Here is a 22,022-nt window from a genome sequence, read left to right as displayed (position 1 = left end):
CAACACTTCCCCAGGGCCTGCCTGGGCCTCTCTGTTCTACAACACTTCCCCAGGGCCTGTCTGTGCCTCTCTGTTCTACAACACTTCCCTGAGGCCTGTCTGGGCTCCTCTGTTCTACAACACTTCCCAAGGGCCTGCCTGTGCCTCTCTGTTCTACAACACTTCCCCAGGGCCTGCCTGTGCCTCTCTGTTCTACAACACTTCCCCGGGGCCTGTCTGGGCTCCTCTGTTCTACAACACTTCCCCGGGGTCTGGCTGGGCCCCTCTGTTCTACAATACTTCCCCAGGGCCTGGCTGGGTCCCTCTGTTCTACAACACTTCCCCAGGGCCTGGCTGGGTCCCTCTGTTCTACAACACTTCCCCAGGGCCTGCCTGTGCCTCTCTGTTCTACAACACTTCCCCGGAGCCTGCCTGTGCCTCTCTGTTCTACAACACTTCCCCAGGGCCTGCCTGTGCCTCTCTGTTCTACAACACTTCCCCGGGGCCTGTCTGTGCCCCTCTGTTCTACAACACTTCCCCGGGGCCTCTCTGGGTCCCTCTGTTCTACAACATTTCCCCGGGGCCTGTCTGTGCCCCTCTGTTCTACAACACTTTCCCGGGGCCTCTCTGGGTCCCCCTGTTCTACAACACTTCCCCAGGCCCTGTCTGCTCACTGTAAAAGGGTTACCCTGATTTGTCTTCCCAAAATGTGACACCTCACACCAAGAAGGGTCAGACATAGAGAGAGTGAGCAATTTCAAGTTCCTGTGTTTTTATATCTCTGAGGACCTAACCTGGTCCCAACATATCGATGCAGTCACAAAGAAGACAAACAGTCTGAGGAAATTTGGAATGTCACCTAAAACAAGCACAAACTTCTACAGATGTACCATGGAGAGCATTCTAACTGGCTGCAGCACCGTCTGGTGGGGGTAGGGGCTACTGTACAGGATCGAAGTAAGCTGCAGAGAGTTGTAAAATTAGTCAGCTCCGTTATGGGCACTAGCCTCCATAGTATCCAAGACACCTTCAAGGAGCAGTGCCTTGGAAGAGCAGCGTCCATCATTAAGGACCCCCACCACCCAGGACATGCTCTCTTCTCATTGTTACCAACAGGAAGGAGGTAACAGTGCTTACACAGTGCATTAAGATAGAACAAGGCAAAACAATAACAGAATGCGGAACAAAGTGTAACAGCTACAGAGAAAGTGCAGTGCAGATAAACAATAAGGTGCAAGGTCATAATGAGGTAGGCTATAGAAACATAGAAAATAGGTGCAGGAGTAGGCCATTTGGCCCTTCGAGCCTGCACTGCCATTCAGTATGATCATGGCTGATCATCCAACTCAGAACCCTGTATCAGCCTTCCCTCCATACCCCCTGATCCCTTTAGCCACAAGGGCCATATCTAACTCCCTCTTAAATATAGCCAATGAACTGGCCTCAACTGTTTCCTGTGGCAGAGAATTCCACAGATTCACCACTCTCTGTGTGAAGAAGTTTTTCCTCATCTCGGTCCTAAAAGGCTTCCCCTTTATCCTCAAACTGTGACCCCTCGTTCTGGACTTCCCCAACATTGGGAACAATCTTCCTGCATCTAGCCTGTCCAATCCCTTTAGGATTCTATACGTTTCAATAAGATCCCCCCTCAATCTTCTAAATTCCAGAGAGTATAAGCCTAGTCGATCCAGTCTTTCATCATATGAAAGTCCTGCCATCCCAAGAATCAATCTGGTGAACCTTCTTTGTACTCCCTCTACAGCAAGAATGTCTTTCCTCAGATTAGGGGACCAAAACTGCACACAGTACTCCAGGTGTGGTCTCACCAAGGCCTTGTACAACTGCAGTAGTACCTCCCTGCTCCTGTACTCGAATCCTCTTGCTATGAATGCCAGCATACCATTCGCCTTTTTCACTGCCTGCTGTACCTGCATGCCCACTTTCAGTAACTGGTGTATCGTTGTACCTCCCCTTTTCCATGTTGTGAGGTCAAAGAGTTCATCTACAGTGATAGAGAACCATTCAATAGTCTTGTAGCATAATGTAATGGGTGACAGATGACCCATATTGTCCATATCGGAAACTGTTCCACATCATTCACAAACACTGACATTGAGGTGTTGTGTTTACTTTAAGAAACGGTCTCTGACATAATGATGTCTGTGTAAGGCAATTGCGTTTGGTTTGTTCATAATGGAAATAAAGGGCTGCGGTTTTTGTTGGGGGGAGGAGGGAGTGAAGGAGGTCGCTGGCATTGTTGCATTTTTATTAGTTTTCTTTTGCAGTCAGAGGGGGATTTCAGGGCCAATGCTCTTGCGTTTTGTTCAGGGTAGGGCGGTTTGGAGGTCAAGGTTCTTGTTATGTTTTGTGTGGGGGAGGGAGAGGTTTCAGTGCCAAAATTCGTGTTATGTTTTGTACAGGGTAGGAGAGGGATATTTATCGGTCGGTATTTGTTGCATTGTGTGCTGGGTAGGAGAGTTTGGAGGTTGATGTTCTTGCTACGTTTTGTAAGGGGAGGGGGATTTCAGGGTCGATGGTTTAGTTAGGTTTTGTACAGGGAGGGGTGTTTGAGAATCGATATTGTTGTTACGTTTCGTAAGGGGGAGGGGGTTTGGGAGTCCAATGTCTTGTTAAGTTTTGTTCAGGGAAGGGGGCTTTGGGAAGGTCAATGTTATATTTAGGTTTTGTACAGGGAGGGGTTCTTGAGGGTCGATGTTGTTTTGTTTTCTGGGGGAGAGGAGGGGGTCGACGCGCTCATCACATTTTGTACAGGGAGGGGAGAGTGAGGGATGATGTTCTTGTTACATTTTGTATGGGGAGGGGAGGGGAGGGTGAGGGACGATGTTCTTGTTGCATTTTGTATGGGGAGGGGAGGGGAGGGTGAGGGACGATGTTCTTGTTACATTCTGTATGGAGGAGAGGTGTTATACGGTGTTATTTTCAATGGGGAGGGGGTTTTGGGGATTGATGTTATATTTATGTTAAGTACGGGGAAGGCGATTTGGGGGTTGATAGATGGTTACATTTTGCACGGGGGATGGATGTTTGAGTGTCGATATTCTTGTTGCTTTTTGTATGGGGAGGGGGGATTGTGGAAGATGTTCTTGTTAAGTTTTGTATAGGCGGGGGATTTGGGGGTTGAAATTCTTGTTGCCTTTTGTACGGGGCCGGATGGTTTGGGGTTCAATATTCTGGTTACATTTTTTATGAGGGAGGCGTGTTTGGGAGTCAACGTTGGCTTTACGTTATGCAGGGAGGTTGTGATTGTGGATCGATGTTGTTACAATTCCTACAGGGGAGGGGGTTTGGGGGAGGGATCGATGGTCTTGTTACATTTTGTGTGAGGGAAGGGGTTTGGGGTCGATGTCCACATTACCTTTTGTATGGGGAAGTGGGTTTGGGCTCAATTTTTTAATGTTTTCTACAGGGGCGGGCGATTTGGGGGTCGATGTTCGTGTTGCAGTTTGTACAGGGATGGAATTCGGGGATCGATATTCTTGGTATGTTTTGCAGGGGGGGCGGTTTGGGGGTTGAAATTCTTGCTGTGTTTTGTATGGATTGGGGGTTTCAGGGTCAATATTCTTGTTACGTTTTGTATGGGGATGGGGTTTGGGTGTCGATGTTCTTGTTCATTGTTGTACAGGGAGGGGGATTTGTGGGTCGATGTTCTTGTACATGGGGGGGAGTTTGGGTCTCGATGTTCTTGTTACGTTTTAAGACCATAAGACCATAAGATATAGGAGCAGAAGTAGGCCATTCAACCCATCGAGTCTGCTCCACCATTCAATCATGGGCTGATCCATTTCATCCAGTCATTTCCACTCCCCTGCCTTCTCCCCATACCCCCTGATGCCCTGGCTAATCAAGAACCTATCTATCTCTGCCTTAAATACACCCAATGACTTGGCCTCCACAGCCACTCGTGGCAACAAATTCCATAGATTTACCACTGTCTGACTAAAGTAATTTCTCCACATCTCTATTCAAAATGGACGTCCTTCAAGCCTGAAGTTGTGCCCTCTTGTCCTAGAATTCCCTACCATGGGAAATGACTTTGCCATATCTAATCAGTTCAGGCCTTTTAACATTCGGAATGTTTCTATGAGATCCCCCCTCATTCTCCTGAACTCCAGGGAATACAGCCCAAGAGCTGCCAGATGTTCCTCATACGATAACCCTTTCATTCCTGGAATCATTCTTGTGAATTTTCTCTGAACCCTCTCCAATGTCAGTATATCCTTTCTAAAATAAGGAGCCCAAAACTGCACACAATACTCGAAGTGTGGTCTCACAAGTGCCTTATTGATTCTCACCATCACATCCCTGCTTTTATATTCTATACCTCTAGAAATAAATGCCAACATTGCATTTGCCTTCTTCACCACCGGCTCAACCTGGAAGTTAACCTTTAGGGTGTCCTGCACAAGGACTCCCAAGTCCCTTTGCATCTTTGCATTTTGAATTCTCTCCCTATCTAAATGATAGTCTGCCCGTTTATTTCTTCCACCAAAGTGCATGACCATACAATTTCCAACAACGTATTTCATTTGCCACTTATTTGCCCGTTCCCCTAAACTATCTAAATCTCTCTGCAGGTTCTCTGTTTCCTCAAAACTATCCACTCCTCCACCTATCTTTGTATCAGCAGCAAATTTGCCCGCAAATTGATTAATCCCACAGTCCAAATCATTGACATACATCGTGTAACCCCCTGGCCACCCTGATGGTCGCTCGGCTCGCTGTCATCTAGGAAAACAGCCCTCGGCCCAGCCAAACTGGGTAATTAGTTTGTGTGGATGCTGTGTGATGTACCCCATGCTGCCCAAATAACAGACAATACACCAGATGCAATTAAATGATATACAGTTTATAGATATTACTGGAACTATATAATTAATAGAGAATAAAATATAAAAGGAAAATAAAAGGCACCACACTTATCAAAGTTCAATCCCTTTGCGCACAGTTGGAACTCCGGACCCTCCTTCTTCACCCTGCGACCCCTCAGACCACCTCGACCGGCCGCCTGGGACCAACAACGGTGGTCAACCAGACGCTCCACACGAGTCCGTCTCCATCTCCTCTCCTCGCCTCAGGGTCCGACCCTGTTAGCAGACTCACAGCACCTGGTCCATCCTCTGTCTCTCTCTCCCGCCTTCTGCCCCAAAACCCCGTGCATACAAATCTTCCAGATACACCAAAGTCATAACAACTATCCCAATTGGTTCATAACATCCTCTTATCACCCCTCACCCACAACAAGCTGCAAGCGCAAAGCTTTCTCAGCGTTTAACATAACAAAGAAGCATTCCCGTTTATAACATAACAAAGAAGCCATTTTAATTATCCTTCGCAGTAACATAAAAGACGAAACCCCCTTACAATCATAAAAAGCAGTGGTCCCAACACCGACCCCTGTGGAACTCCACTGGTAATTGGCAGCCAGCCAGAATAGGATCACTTTATTCCCACTATCTGTAATCTGCCGACCAGCAAATGCTCTACCCGTGCTAGTCTCTCAGCCATGCATTAATGTGCCTGATCATGCTATTCTTGCACTCGTTAGCACGTGGCACAGGCAGCAATCCTGAGATTACTACCCTGGAGGTCCTGCTTTTCAGCTTCCTACCCAACTCCCTGAATTCTGTCTTCAGGACCTCCTTCTTTTTTCTACCTATGTCAGGGGTACCAACGTGTAGCAAGACTTCTGACTGTTCACCCTCTCCCTTCAGAATACTCTGCATCCGATCCGAGATATCCTGTACCCTGGCACCTGGGAAGCAGGCAACGCACCATGTAGGTATCTCTATCAGGCTGACAGAACCTCCTGTCTGTTCCCCTCACTGTGGAATCCCCTATCACTACCACATTCCTCATCTTCCTCTTTCCCTTCTGAACATTGGACCCAGTCTCAGTGTCAGAGACCCGATCACCGTGGTCATCCTCTGTCAGGTCATCCCCCCCCCCCCCCCCCCCACAACAGCATTCAAAATGAGATAACGATTACTGAGGGGGATGGCCACGGGGGTACTCTCTACTACCTGAGCTCTTCCCATCCCTTCCCTGACAGTTACCCACTTATCTAACTCCTGCAGCCTCGGGGTGACTGACTCCCTGTAGCTCCTCTGTCTCCTGTTCACTCTCCCTAGTAAGCTGTCGGTCATCGAGCCACAGCTCCAGATCCCTAACACGGTCTCTCAGGAGCTGTATCTCGGTGCACCTGGTACAGGTGTGGCCATCTGGGAGACTGGAAGGTTCCCAGGATTCCCACATCTGACATCCAGAGCAAAGTACTAACCCTACAGACGTGCTCTCTATTCCTCAAAAACGCAAGGAGAAAACAAAGCCCACTTACCCACTTACCTCACTGAAGCCCTACCACTCGGACTCAGACCACTCTGTTGATAACCACTCCACAAGGCAGTGTCTCTCTTTTATGTCTGAACCTTCCCTGCTCTCTAACACACGACTGGTGTGCCAGTTACCCTTGCCCACTCACTTAACCAACTGATAACCGGCACTCCAATCGTGAGTTGGGGAGCTCCAAGAGCAGAGGTGGCGCACAGGTCCAGGAGTGAAGTTTAAAAGGGGAAAGCTTGGTGGGAACTCGGCTATAATCGGCACATCAATTGTGAGTTGGAGAGCTGGGAAGGGCGAAGGGACAATTTGGAACAAGGTTGGAGGCGATATCAGATGCACGGCAACTCTGGCAGGGACTGCAAGACATTACTTCCTACAAAGCGAAACCCAATAGCATGAATGGCAGCGATGCTTCACTACCAGATGAACTCTATGCCCGCTTTGAAAGGGAGAATACAACTACAGCTGTGAAAATCCCTGCTGCACATGATGACCCTCTGATCTCCGTCTCAGAAGCTGATGTTAGACTGTCTTTAAAGAGAGTGAACTCTCACAAGGCGGAAGGACCCGATGGACTACCTGGTAAGGCTCTGAAAACCTGTGCCAAACAACTAGCGGGAGTATTCAAGGACATTTTCAACTTCTCACTGCTATGGGCAGAAGGTCCCACTTGCAACAATTATACCAGTGCCTAAGAAGGATAATGTGGGCTGCATTAACGACTATCACCCTGTAGCACTCACATCGACAGTGAAATGCTTTGAGAGGTTGGTTATGACTAGACTGAACTCCTGCCTCAGCGAGGACCTGGACCCATTGCAATTTGCCTATCACCACAATAGGTCAACTGCAGACGCAATCTCCATGGCTCTTCACACAGCTTTAGACCACCTGGGCAACACAGACACCTACGTCAGGATGTGGTTCATAGACTATAGCTCAGCATTTAACACCATCATTCCCACAATCCTGATTGAGAAGTTACAGAACCCAGGCCTCTGTACCTCCCTCTGCAATTGGATCCTTGACTTCCTAAATGGAAAACTACAGTCTGTGCAGATTGGTGATAACATATTCTCTTTGCAGACAATCAACACTGGGGCACCTCAGGGGTGTGTGCTTAGCCCACTGCTCTACTCTCTGTATGTGTGTGGGTGGGAGTATTTGCTCACAGGGTGCATGTGAAGCATCTAGTGCAGTAGTGCAGTAGTGCTTGTAGTTGCTGCATGCTGTATACCGCATAGTGCTCTCTGCTTGCTACTCTCTGCTTATAGCTATTGCCACTGGCTAGCCTCCTTATAGAGGGTGAAAAGAGGAGCCGAGTGTGTAAGCCTCCTTCTGCCAGTACACAGCCTCTCCACCACCAAGACTCCTGCAGTGCCTCCTCGGGGCCACACATGGAAACTGGTTATCTTACAGTCCCAGGCTAAACTACAGGGGATCTCGCAGCAGCAGTGGGCCCCAGAGATGTGGCGTGCAGGCCCACCACTGTGTGGACATGCCCTGGCGCCCGTCAACCACTGTCCCAGCTATGGACAAATAGCCCCACTGCCTTGTGGTAAGTCTGTTGAGACGAGGCTAAGGGAGCACACTCTGACAGAAAAGCAATGCGCTGGCGGCGCACAATAGGCGGGCCTTAACAGACCAGGGACCCAGCAGCGTCCTGCAGCCAAGATGTGGGACTGCTTGTCCTGGGAACACCCTTGACACCAGGATTTACCTGATCATGGTCAAGATAGTGCTACTGGGGATGGTGATGTGGCACTTTAAAATCTTCCTTGCGCAGGTCTCCACCTCTGACCATGGTGAACAATACCGGGACCTTACATATGGTTGAAGTCTGACTGCGATGGGCTGTCTGGCAACAGGAGCAGGTACGAATGGACTGGGAGCTCCTAGTCAGAGCCCTGCATGGCAGCGGCACAGGGTATTTGGTTGCTAGCAGCTGGGACTGAGTGGCAGCTGTTTTCGGCAGACCCCTGTGCGACTGAGCAGCCCTATTTAGGGACCACACTGCTCACCCCAATTGGGGAAGGGCCTAGAAAAGATGGCCTAAAAATTGCTCATTCAATCACTCACCTGGATAGGTTACCGCGCCGATTGGGTTATTCCACTACTGCGGTCGAAATAAGAAACAATACAACCTAAAACTGGCAACACGGAACGTAAGGACTCTCCTGGACTCGTGTGGCATCTCTGACAGACCTCACCGGAGAACACCCTTAATCGCTGCTGAGCTGAGGCGCTACAACATCGACATTGCTGTCCTGAGTGAGACCAGGCTCCTGGATGAAGGTTCTGTAACAGAGGAAGGGATGGGTTACATCTTCTTCTGGAAAGGTTTCCCCCCAGGTGGACAACATCTCTACAGAGTAGGCTTGGCCATCAAGAACACCTTTCTACCAAGTCTCACAGAAACACCTGTTGGCATTAGTGAAAGATTAATGACCCTCCGTATCCCTCTGGCAAAGAAATGTTATGCCACGCTTCTCAGTGCCTATGCACCAACTTTGCCATCTGAGAATGAGGCCAAGGAAGGCTTTTATTGGATGAAGCTGTTTGCTGGATCCCTAAGAATGATAAAATCCTTTTGCTTGGGGACTTCAACGCTAGGATGGGACAGAACAACAGGATATGGAGTGGAGTGCTAGGTAGGCATGGTATTGGCATGGTGAATGCAAATGGCATGAGGCTACTTACTCTTTGCTCTGAGCATAACCTTACCATAACCAACACCATCTTCCAGCAGAAGGCAAAATATAAGACCTCGTGGATGCACCCTCGCTCTAAACATTGGCACATGATCGACTTCATCATTGTGAGATGTAGTGACATCAAGGATGTTCTCATCACCCGTACCATGAGAGGTACAGAGTGCTGGACTGACCACCGTATGATTGTGGCCAAACTCCATAAGAAAGTGCGTCTCCCCTTGCGGCTGCAAAAGCCTAATAAAAAGCAGCTAAATTGCAACCGCCTGAGAAACGCAAGTGAGTCTCGACGCATCCTAGGGAACTGGAACCTTGTCTGAGCTCAGAAAATACCATGGAACAACAGTGGACCTATATCACCTCTGCGCTCTATGAGGCAGCAGCCCAATCCATTGGTCATAAGAGCAGGAACCACCAAGACTGGTTTGACGATAACTCAGACACCATCCACAACTTGCTTAAGGACATGCACAAAGCACACCGGGCAACTTTAGACAACCCATCATCCACCACCATCAGGCAGCATTGGCGGGCAGCTCGGAGGAAAGTGCAAAAGGCAATATGGGCCATACAAAATGAGTGGTGGACTGAAAAGGCACATGAAATCCAGTCCTTTGCCGATAATAATGACATACATAATTTTTACAATGCTGTCAAAACCATCTACAGCACAATAAATCAATGCGTTACTCCCCTGAAAACAGCAGGTGGTCTAACACTTCTGAAGAATCAGAATACCATTTTGCTGAGGTGGGCTGAGCATTTTAACACCCTGCTTAATCAGGACTCTGACTCAGACCCCACTATCCTGGACGAACTGCCTGAACTTCCTCCTATCCACCACCTCAGTCTACCGCCAACCTTCTAGGAGGTTCTATCATAGTCATAGTCATACTTTATTGATCCTGGGGGAAATTGGTTTTCATTACAGTTGCACCATAAATAATAAATAGTTAAATAGTAATATGTAAATTATGCCAGAAAAGTAAGTCCAAGACCAGCCTATTGGCTCAGGGTGTCTGACCCTCCAAGGGAGGAGTTGTAAAGTTTGATGGCCACGGGCAGGAATGATGCTCTGTGTTGCATCTCGGTGGAATCAGCTGTCCATTCCCTTAAGAACAACATGTCCTCTAGCACTGACAATATCCTTGCTGAGTTACTGAAGAACGGAGGGTACATGTGTATGCGCACCTTCTACCAGTGCATCACCAAGGCCTAGACTGATGAGAACATCCCACAGCAATGGAGAAATGCAAACATCGTTGTCATTTATAAGAACAAGGGTTGACAAGGCCATCTGTGGCAATAGTAGGGGCATATCACTCCTTTTTGTTGCTGGAAAAGTCCTGGCTAAGGTGATGCTTCAGAGACTCATTAGCAACATCACTGAGTTAATGCTGCCTGAATTGCAGTGTGGATTTAGGAAGAACAGGAGCACGATCGACATGATCTTCACAGCCCGGCAGCTTCAGGAAGAGAGCCGGAAGCAACATCAGGACCTGTTTATGGCCTTTGTTCACCTCTCCAAAGCATTCGACACTGTGCAAAGGGAACTCTTATGGAATGTCCTCCTCAGGTTTGGCTGTCCCAATAAATTTGTTAACATCCTCTGCCAGTTCCACGATGGGATGACTGCTCAGTTGACCATAGGAGGACAAGAGTCCGAGCCCTTCCTTGTATGCACAGGAGTGAGGCAGGGGTGTGTGCTAGCGCCAGTGCTCTTTAACATCTTCCTCTCATGTGTTACCAAGCTTCTCCACAACGAGATTGAAGACTCTCTCTCTGGCTATCCATCCCATAGGATGATGATGGTTCCTTTCAGTCAGGTAGTGGGGTTTGATATGTGCATCCTGGAGTGGTTAACCCACTCCTCAGAAAGGAACAGCGTGTGCGTGAGTGGATTTTAGGTGAGTAGGGGGTTGTACAGGTCCAGACCCACCCTCTCGACATCCCCTCCCAGATCTAGCGGCATGGTGGGGTCCAAGACGGCTGGGGGAAGTTCTGTTGCAGTGATAGCCAGACTAAACTTCGATGCAAGGGTGCCCTTTCCGCGCTTCATGGCATGTGTTTGCTAGATGGCCATCGACCCTACGAGAGGATTCATCCGCCCTTTGACAGGCCTTGTTTTTCGTCCTGCAGGGTGTCTAGCCACCCTCCTCACCAGGCAAGCCTGGTGGGGGAGCTGGTTTAGTCATCGACCACCCAACCATGCGATAGGTAGTACTGGGTTATGTGGTACCAGTAGCACTCAGACGAGTGACCTGACCTGAGATTGAAGACAGCAGCGGTGTGGCAGTGGACATCAGATTAAATGGCAACCTCTTTGACATCAGGAGGCTCCATAGAGAGCGGGTCCTGGAGCTGCAGTATGCAGACGACTGTGCTCTTGTGGCCCATACTCCAGAGGATTTTCAGACTGTCCTTGCTGTGGCAGTGAGAGCATACAGCAGGATGGGGCTGACTGTCAATACCACCAAGACAGAAGTGGTTTGCCAATGGAGTACCAGTGTCCCACCCATTCTACCTGCCTTCACTGTTGGTGATGAAAAGCTGTCAGTAGTGCTATCTTTCAAATATCTGGGGAGCATTCTCTCTGAGGATAGCGGCATTGACAATGACATCCAGAGCCGCATTAAACAGGCGTCAGCTGCCTTTGGGAGACTTCAGCGTAGAGTCTTTCAGAACAGGAGCCTTCGTTCCTCCACAAAGGTCGCCGTATACCAAGCGGTCTGTGTCACCACCCTCCTTTATAGCTGTGAAGCTTGGGTAACCTACAGCCGTCACATCAAGTCCTTGGAGAGCTTCCACATAAGCTGCCTCCAGCGCATCCTGGGAATTACCTGGCATGAGCGGGTGCTTCACACTGAAATACTTGTAAAGACCAACTGCAGAAGTATTGAGGCCATGATCACCCAGCGCCAGCTGCAGTGGCTGGGGCACGTGATGAGGAAGCCCCCATGTTGGTTACCCCGCAGAGTGTTATACAGCCAGCTACATCATGGTCGACGTTCAGCTGGAAGGCTGAAGAAGCGCTATAAGGATCAGATGAAGAATGCTTTAAGGAAGTGCAAGATCAGACCCGAGAACCTGGAGGAGGTTGCTGCTGACTGTACCACTTGGTAACAGATGTGTAGGGACGGGGTTTGTATTCTGGAGATGGAAAGAACAACCAGAAGACAGCAGAAGAGAGCCAGGAGAAATGCAGCCATGGTTGCCACCACTACCATATATATATATGTCCCACCTGCAGCAGAGCTTGTGGCTCCAGGATAGGACTGTATAGTCATCAAAGATCTCACCGTTAAAGGAGTGGACGTCGTCATCGGATTTCGATGGACAACCGAAGAAGAAGAACTCTCTGTATACACATGACTGTGTGGCTAGGCATAGCTCAAACACCATCCACAAATTTGCTGATGAAACAACCATTGTTGATAGAACCTCAGATGATGACAAGAGGGCGTACAGGAGTGAGATATACCAACTAGTGGAATGGTGCCGCAGCAACAATCTGGCACTCAACGTCAGTAAGATGAAAGAGCTGATTGTGGACTTCAGGAAGGTTAAGACGAAGGAACACATACCAATCCACATAGAGGGATCAGAAGTGGAGAGAGTGAGCAGCTTCAAGTTCCTCAGTGTCAAGATCTCTGAGGATCTAACCTGGTACCAACATATTGATGTAGTTATAAAGAAGGCAAAAGAGTGACTATACTTTATTAGGAGTTTGGAGCGATTTGGCATGTCAACAAACACACTCAAAAACTTCTATAGTTGCACTGTGGAGAGCATTCTGACAGGCTGCATCACTGTCTGGTATGGTGGGGCTACTGCACAGGACCAAAAGAAGCTGCAGAGGGTTGTAAATCTAGTCAGCTCCATCCTGGGCACTAGCCTACAAAGTACCCAGGACATCTTTAGGGAACAGTGTCTCAGAAAGGCAGCGTCCATTATTAAAGACCTCCAGCACCCAGGGCATGCCCTTTTCTAACTGTTACCATCGAGCAGGAGATACAGAAGTCTGAAGGCACACACTCAGCGATTCAGGAACAGCTTCTTCCCCTCTGCCATCCGATTCCTTAAATGGACATTGAATCTTTGGACACTACCTCACTTTTTTTAATATACAGTATTTCTGTTTTTGCACATTTTAAAAAATCTATTTAATATACATAATTGAATTACTTGTTTATTTATTGTTATGTTTTATTATTATTTTCTCTCTCTGCTAGATTATGTATTGAACTGCTGCAAAGTTAACAAATTTCACGTCACATGCCAGTGATAACAAAGTTGATTCTGATCCTTCCCCTTCACCCACTTTCCCCAGTCCCCTTATATTTTCCCTGCTCCCCATCCCCAATCGCCTCATCCTAGCCCTCCACCTATTCCCCACTTTGCGCTGCCCCTCCACCAGCTCCCCATCCCCGCTCCCCTCATCCTTCCCCTCCATCCGGGTTCCCCACTCCTCTCATCCTTTCCCCAGGCCACTTGTCCTTTCCCCAGTCACCTATCCATTCCCTCCCCCTCCCCTCCTTTCCCTCGTCCCCTCAACCTGCTTTCCCTGCTCCCCTCATCCTTCCCCTCCACCTGCGTTCCCCACTCCTCTCATCCTTTCCCAGGCCACTCGTCCTTTCTCCAGTCTCCTAAACGTATCCCTCCCCCTCCTTTCCCCAGTCCCCTCATCCTGCTTTCCCCACTCCCCTCATCCTTCCTTTCTGCAGGCCACTCAGCCCCTCGTCCTTTCCCCAGTCCTCTCATCCTTTCTCCTCTCCCTCATCCTTCCTTTCCCCAATCCCCTCATCCTTCCCCTCAACCTGCTTTCCCCACTCCCCTCATTCTTTCTTTCCCCAGGCCGCTCAGCCCTTCGTCCTTTCCCCAGTCCCATTATTCTTCCTTTCCCAAGGCCACTCGGCCCCTCGTCCTCTCCCCTCATCCTTCCTTTCCCCAGGCCACTCGGCCTCTCGTCCTTTTCCCACTCCCCTCATCCTTCCTTTCCCCAGGCTGCTCAGCCCCTCGTCCTTTTCCCTCTCTCCTCAGCCTTCCTTTCCCCAGGCCGCTTGGCCCCTCGTCCTTACCCTCTCTCCTCAGCCTTCCTTTCCCCAGGCCGCTCGGCCCCTCGTCCTCTCCCCTCATCCTTCCTTTCCCCAGGCCACTCGGCCCCTCGTCCTTTTCCCACTCCCCTCATCCTTCCTTTCCCCAGGCCTCTCAACCCCTCGTCCTTTTCCCTCTCTCCTCAGCCTTCCTTTCCCCAGGCCGCTCGGCCCCTCGTCCTCTCCCCTCATCCTTTTTCCCCAGGCCGCTCGGCCCCTCGTCCTTTCCCTCTCCCCTCAGTCTTCCTTTCCCCAGGCCGCTCGGCCCCTCGACCTGACCCCGCTCCCTCCCCCTGCCGGTGGTTACTCACTGCGCATGTGCCCCTTCTTTGGCGCGATGGCGGTTGTGCGAGAGGCGGAGATTCGGGGCGGCGGCTCTGGCGTCTCGGTAACTGACCCCGACCCTTATCTATCGATCTCTTCTGTAACGTTATCACTTCCCAACTTTTCCTACACGACATCGACGACTGCATAGGTGCTGCTTCCTGTGGCGCTCGTCACTTCATCAACTTTGCCTCCAACTCCCACCCTGCCCCCAAATTCACCAGGTCCATTTCCAAACATTCCCTTCTTTCTCGATCTCTCTGTCTCTATCTATGGGCGTGTGCTCTGCTGTCAGGGTGAGACTTTCATGCCAAGCTTCCCTTTCTCCGCTATCAATGCTGCTGTCAGCTGTCTCTCTTCCATTTCGCGCACGTCTGCCCTCATCTCATTCTCCCACCACCCCACCAGGGATCGGGCTGCACTGGTCCAAACCTCACCTCCCGCCACCCACCAGGGATCGGTTCCACTGGTCCTCCCCTCCCACCTGGGATCGTCTCCACTGGTCCTCCCACCACCCCACCAGGGATGGGCTCCACTGGTCCTCCCACCACCCCCCAGGGATCATCTCCACTGGTCCTCCCACCACCCCACAGGGATCATCTCCACTGGTCCTCCCACCACCCCACCAGGGATCGGCTCCACTGGTCCTCCCCTCCCCTCCCACCAGGGATCATCTCCACTGGTCCTCCCCTCCCACCAGGGATCGGCTCCACTGGTCCTCCCACCACCCACCAGGGATCGGGCTCCACTGGTCCAAACCTCCCACCCCACAGGGATCATCTCCACTGGTCCTCACCTCACCGCCACCCCACCAGGGATCGGCTCCACTGGTCCTCCTGCCACCCCACCAGGGATCGGCTCCTCTGGTCCTCCCACCACCCCACAGGGATCATCTCCACTGGTCCTCCCCTCCCACCAAGGATTGGCTCCACTGGTCCTCCCACCCCACAGGGATCAGGCTCCACTGGTCCAAACCTCCCACCCCACCAGGGATTGGCTCTACTGGTCCTCCCACCCCACCAGGGATCGGGCTCCACTGGTCCTCTCCCCTCCCACCAGGGATCGGGCTCCACTGGTCCAAACCTCCCACCCCACCAGGGATTGGGCTCCACTGGTCCTCCCACCCCACCAGGGATCATCTCCACTGGTCCTCCCACCCACCAAGGATAGGGCTCCGCCAGTCCTCCCCTCCCACCCCACAGGGATCGGCTCCACTGGTCCTCTCACCACCCCACAGGGATCGTCTCCACTGGTCCTCTCACCACCCCACAGGGATCGTCTCCACTGGTCCTCCCACCACCCCACAGGGATCATCTCCACTGGTCCTCCCGCCACCCCACCAGGGATCGGGCTGCACTGGTCCTCCCCTCCCACCCCACCAGCCTCTGCGTCCACGTAATTCTCAGTAACTTCAGCCACCTGCAATGGGATCCCACCACCAAAGCCTCTTTCCTCCTCCACACCCTCCCTTTCTGTTTTCCACAGGGATCGCTCCCTACTCGACTCTCTTGTCCATTCATCCCTCCCCCTGATCTCCCAGTGGCTCTTATCCTTGCAAGTGGAGCAAGTACTACACCTGGCCCTACACCTCCTCCCTCAATATCATTCAGAGCCGCAAACAGGCCTTCCAGGTGAGGCGACACTTCACCTGTGAGCCTGTTGGGGTCATTTTCTGTGTCCGGTGCCCCCGGTGTGGTCTCCTGTATATCGGGAAGACCCGACATAGATTGGGAGACCGGTTCACCGAGCACTTACTCTCTGTCTGCCAGAAAACGCAGGATCTCCCAGCGGCCACCCACTTTAATTCCCCTTCCCATTCCCATTCTGAAATGTCAGTCCCTGGCCTCTACTGCTGCAATGAGGACGCGGTCCGGTTGGAAAAGCAACCCCAGATTTCTGTCCGGGCTGCTTCCAACCTGACAGCATGAACATCGATTTGTTGAACTTCAGGGGATTGTGGCCCCCTCTCGCTCACCATCCCCCATTCCCATTTCCTCTCTTACCTTATCTCCTTAATTGCCCATCACCTCCCTCTTTTTCTTTCATGGCCTTCTGTTCTCTCCTGTCAGATTCCCCCTTCCCCAGCCCTTTATCTCTTTCACCAATTGACTTCGCAGCTCCTTACTTCATCCCTTCTCCCCTCCCGGTTTCACATGTCATCTACTACCTTGCATTTCTTCCCCACCCACCCCCTGCCCCCCCCCCGCTCTTACTCTGATTTCTCAACAGTACTTCTCCAGTTCTGATGAATGGCCTCGGCCCAAAACGACAACTGTGCACTCTTTTCCGCAGATGCTACCTGGCCTGCAGATTTTCTCCAGCATTTTGTGTGTGCGATAGACAATAGGTGCAGGAGTAGGCCATTTGGCCTTTCAAGCCAGCACCGCCATTCACTGTGATCATGGCTGATCATACGCAATCAGTATCCAGTTCCTGCCTTATCCCCATAACCTTTGATTCCGCTATCTTTAAGAGCTCCATCTAATTCTTTCTTGAAAGCATCCAGAGAATTAGCCTCCACTGCCTTCTGAGGCAGAGCATTCCACAGATCCACAACTCTCTGGGTGAAAAAGTTGTTCCTCAACTCCGTTCTAAATGGCCTACCCCTCATTCTTAAACTGTGGCCTCTGGTGCTGGACTCACCCATCAGCAGGAACATGCTTCCTGCCTGCAGTGTGTCCAATCCCTTAATAATCTTACATGTTTCAATCAGGTCCCCTCTCATCCTTCTAAATTCCAGTGTATACAAGCCCAGTCGCTCCAATCTTTCAACATATGACAGTCCTGCCATCCCGGGAATTAACCTTGTGAACTTATGCTGCACTCCCTCAATAGCAAGAACGTTCTTCCTCAAATTTGGAGACCAAAACTGCACACAATACTCCAGGTGTGGTTTCACCAGGGCCCTGTACAGCTGCAGAATGACCTATTTGCTCCTATACTCAACTCCCCTTGTTATGAAGGCCAACATGCCATTAGCTTTCTTCACTGCCTGCTGTACCTGCATGCTTACTTTCAGTGACTGATGAACAAGGACACCTAGATCTCGTTGTACTTCACCTTTTCCTAACTTGACACCATTCAGATAGTAATCTGCCTTCCTGTTCTTGCCACCAAAGTGGATAACGTCACATTTATCCACATTAAACTGCATCTGCCCACTCACTCAACCTGTCCAAATCACCCTGCATTCTCATAACATCCTCCTCACATTTCACACTGCCACCCAGCTTTGTGTCATCTGCAAATTTGTTAATGTTACTTGTAATCCCTTCATCTAAATCATTAATGTATATTGTAAATAGCTGTGGCCCCAGCATCGAGCCTTGTACCCCACGAGTCACTGCCTGCCATTCTGAAAGGGACCCGTTAATCCCTACTCTTTGTTTCCTGTCTGCCAGCCAATTTTCTATCCATGGTAGTACCCTACCCCCAATACCATGTGCTCCAATTTTGCCCACTAATCTATGTGGGACCTTATCAAAGGCTTTCTGAAAGTCCAGGTACACTACATCCACTGGCTCTCCCGTGTCCATTTTCATAGGTACATCCTCAAAAAATTCCAGAAGATTAGTCAAGCATGATTTCCCCTTCGTAAATCCATGCTGACTCGGACCAATCCTGTTACTGCTGTCCAAATGTGCCACTATTTCATCTTTTATAATTGACACCAGCATCTTCCCCACCACTGATGTCAGACTAACTGGTCTATAATTTCCTGTTTTCTCTCTTCCTCCTTTCTTAAAAAGTGGGATAACATTAACTACCCTCCAATCCACAGGAACTGATCCTGAATCTATAGAACATTGGAAAATAATTACGAATGCATCCATGATTTCTAGAGCCACCTCCTTAAGTACCGTGGGATGCAGACCATCAGGCCCGGGGGATTTATCAGCCTTCAGTCTCTTCAGTCTATCCAACACCAGTTTCTGCCGAATGTGAATTTCCTTCAGTTCCTCTGTTACCCTAGCTCCTCTGGCCATTAATACATCTGGGAGATTGTTTGTGTCTTCCCTAGTGAAGACAGACAGATCCAAAGTACCTGTTCAACTCGTCTGCCATTTCTTTGTTCCCCTTAATAAGTTCACCCGTTTCTGTCTTCAAGGGCCCGACTTTGGTCTTAACTAATTTTTTCCTCTTCATGTACCTAAAGAAGCTTTTACTATCCTCCTTTACATTCTTGGCTAGCTTACCTTCGTATCTCATCTTTTCTCCCTGTATTGCCTTTTTAGTTATCTTCTGTTGCTCTTTAAAAATTTCCCAGTCCTCCGGCTTCTCGCTCATCTTTGCTATTTATTTTTATACTGTCCTTGACTTCCCTTGTCAGCCACGGTCACCCCTTACTCCCCTTAGAATCTTTCTTCCCCTTTGGAATGAACTGATCCTGCACCTTCTGTATTATTCCCAGAAATATCTGCCATTGTTGTTCCACTGTCATCCCTGCTAGGGTATCTTTCCAGTCAACTTTGGCCAGCTCCTCCCTCATAGCACCATAGTTCCCTTTATTCAACTGTAATACTGACACTTCCGAGTTTCCCTTCTCCCTCTCAGATTGTAGATTAAAACTTATCATATAATGGTCACTACCTCCTAATGGCTCCTTTCCCTCGAGTTCCCTTATCAAATCTGGTTCATTACACAACACTAAATCCAGAATTGCCTTCTCTATGGTAGGCTCCAGTACAAGCTGCTCGAAGAATCCATCTCGGAGGCACTCCACAAACTCCCTTTCTTGGGGTCCAGCACCAACCTGATTTTCCCAGTCTACCTGCATGTTGAAATCCCCCATAACAACTGTAGCATTACCTTTGCGACATGCCAATTTTAACTCTTGATTCAACTTGCACCCTATATCCAGGCTACTGTTTGGGGGCCTGCAGATAACTCCCATCAGGGTCTTTTAGCCCTTACAGTTTCTCAGTTCTATCCATACTGACTCTACATCTCCTGATTCTGTGTCACCCCTCGCAAGGGACTGAATTTCATTCCTCACCAACAGAGCCACCCCACCCCCTCTGCCCACCTGTCTGTCCTTTCGATGGGACGTATCCCCTTGAATATTCATTTCCTAGCCCTGGTCCTCTTGCAGCCATGTCTCTGTTATTCCTACAACATCATACTTGCCAACTTCCAACTGAGCCTCAAGCTCATCCACTTTATTTCTTATACTTCGTGCACTCATATAGAATACTCTTAATCCTTTACTCCCTTCACCTTTCACATCGATTCCTATTGCACTTGGCCGATCCCTTCCTGAGCTTTCTGCCCCGTTAATTCTGTTGTCTTTCTTAACTTTTCTTATTCTCTCTTTCTTTTTAACTCCATCCTTATATTTCCAGTTCGTCTCTTCCCCCCACTACTTAGTTTAAACACACCCGTTGACCCTGATGCTCAGTAACCGAGCCCGACCCACGTCAGATGTTTGGTAACTGATCCTCCGATCCTCACCGTGAGATCAGTAACTGACCCTCCGATCCCCGATCCTCACTGTGAGATCGGTAACTGACCCTCCGATCCCCGATCCTCACCGTGAACTCGGTAACTGTTCCTCCGATCCCCAATCCTCACAGTGAGATCGGTAACTGACACTCCGATCCCTGATCCTCACCGTGAGCTCAGTAACTGACCCTCTGATCCCCGATCCTCACCGTGAGATCGGTAACTGACCCTCCGGTCCCCGATCCTCACCGTGAACTCGGTAACTGTTCCTCCGATCCCCGATCCTCACAGTGAGATCGGTAACTGACCCTCCGATCCCCGATCCTCACTGTGAGCTCAGTAACTGACCCTCCGATCACCGATCCTCACCGTGAGCTCAGTAACTGACCCTCCGATCCCCGATCCTCACAGTGAGATCGGTAACTGACCCTCCGATCCCCGATCCTCACCGTGAACTCGGTAACTGTTCCTCCGATCCCCAATCCTCACAGTGAGATCGGTAACTGACCCTCCGATCCCCGATCCTTACCGTGAGCTCAGTAACTGACCCTCCAATCCCCGATCCTCACTGTGAGCTCAGTAACTGACCCTCCGATCCCCGATCCTCACAGTGAGATCGGTAACTGACCCTCCGATCCCCGATCCTCACCGTGAGCTCAGTAACTGACCCTCCGATCCCCGATCCTCACAGTGAGATCGGTAACTGACCCTCCGATCCCCGATCCCCACAGAGAGATCAGTAACTGACCCTCCGATCCCCGATCCTCACCATGATCTCCGTTACCAACCCCCCCACCGATCCTCACTGTGATCTGTTACTGACCCCCGATCCTCACCCTGAGATCAGTAACTGACCCTCTGATCCCCGATTCTCCCCGTGAACTCAGTAACTGACACTCTGATCCTCACCCTGAGATCAGTAACTGACCCTCTGATCCTCCAATCCTCACCGTGAGATCAGTAACTGACCCTCCGATCCCCGATCCTCACAGTGAGCTCAGTAACTGACCCTCCAATCCCCGATCCTCACCGTGAACTCGGTAACTGTTCCTCCGATCCCCGATCCTCACAGTGAGATCGGTAACTGACCCTCCGATCCCCGATCCTCACTGTGAGCTCAGTAACTGACCCTCCAATCACCGATCCTCACCGTGAGCTCAGTAACTGACCCTCCGATTCCCGATCCTCACCGTGAGCTCAGTAACTGACCCTCCAATCCCCGATCCTCACTGTGAGCTCAGTAACTGACCCTCCGATCCCCGATCCTCACAGTGAGATCGGTAACTGACCCTCCGATCCCCGATCCTCACCGTGAGCTCAGTAACTGACCCTCCGATCCCCGATCCTCACAGTGAGATCGGTAACTGACCCTCCGATCCCCGATCCCCACAGAGAGATCAGTAACTGACCCTCCGATCCCCGATCCTCACCGTGATCTCCGTTACCAACCCCCCCACCGATCCTCACTGTGATCTCTGTTACTGACCCCTGATCCTCACCGTGAGTTCGGAACCTCTGTCCCTCACTGTGACCTTGGTCATTTACCCCCGACCCTCACCATGAGCTCGTTAACTGACCCTGGACCATGATCTACTTGTTATTGATAGATTATCTACTGATCTCTTTTATAATGGTGTCGCTCTCCAACTTCTCCTGTGCTACATCAACCGACTGCATTGGTGCTGGTCTTGCACACATGTGGAGCTCGTCGATTTCATCAACTTTGCCTTTAACTTCCGCCCTGCCCTCAAACTTACCTGGTCCATATAGAACATAGAAATCTACAGCACATTGCAGGCCCTGCAGCCCACAACATTGTGCCGACCATGTAACCTACTCTAGAAGCTGCCTAGTATTTCCCTACTGCATAGCCCTCTATTTTTCTAAGCTCTGTGTACCTATCCAGAAGTCTCTTAAAAGACCCTATTGTATCCGCCTCCACCACCATGGCTGTCATTGCATTCCACGCACTCACCACTCTGTGTGAAAAACTTACTCCTGACATCCCCTCTCAAGCACCTTAAAACTATGTCCCCTGGTGTTAGCCATTTCAACCCTGGGAAAAAGCCTCTGACTATCCACATGATCAATGCCTCTCTTCATAAGATGAAGA

General features: G+C 50.2%; 1 protein-coding gene across 1 annotated transcript in view; it reads left to right on the top strand.

The window, feature by feature from the left end:
• hsf2bp (heat shock transcription factor 2 binding protein) overlaps positions 1 to 22,022 on the top strand; it is a 98,370-nt gene that overhangs the window by 5,365 nt on the left and 70,983 nt on the right. Inside the window, exons 2-4 of the mRNA XM_072262174.1 lie at positions 8,543 to 8,711; positions 14,400 to 14,531; positions 16,027 to 16,098. Coding sequence (XP_072118275.1) covers positions 8,543 to 8,711; positions 14,400 to 14,531; positions 16,027 to 16,098 — 373 coding nt within the window. The remainder of the gene's footprint in view (positions 1 to 8,542; positions 8,712 to 14,399; positions 14,532 to 16,026; positions 16,099 to 22,022) is intronic.

Source organism: Mobula birostris, chromosome 6, assembly GCF_030028105.1.
Source record: "Mobula birostris isolate sMobBir1 chromosome 6, sMobBir1.hap1, whole genome shotgun sequence".
NCBI lineage: Eukaryota > Metazoa > Chordata > Chondrichthyes > Myliobatiformes > Myliobatidae > Mobula > Mobula birostris.
This window is presented reverse-complemented; position numbering and strand designations above follow the sequence as displayed.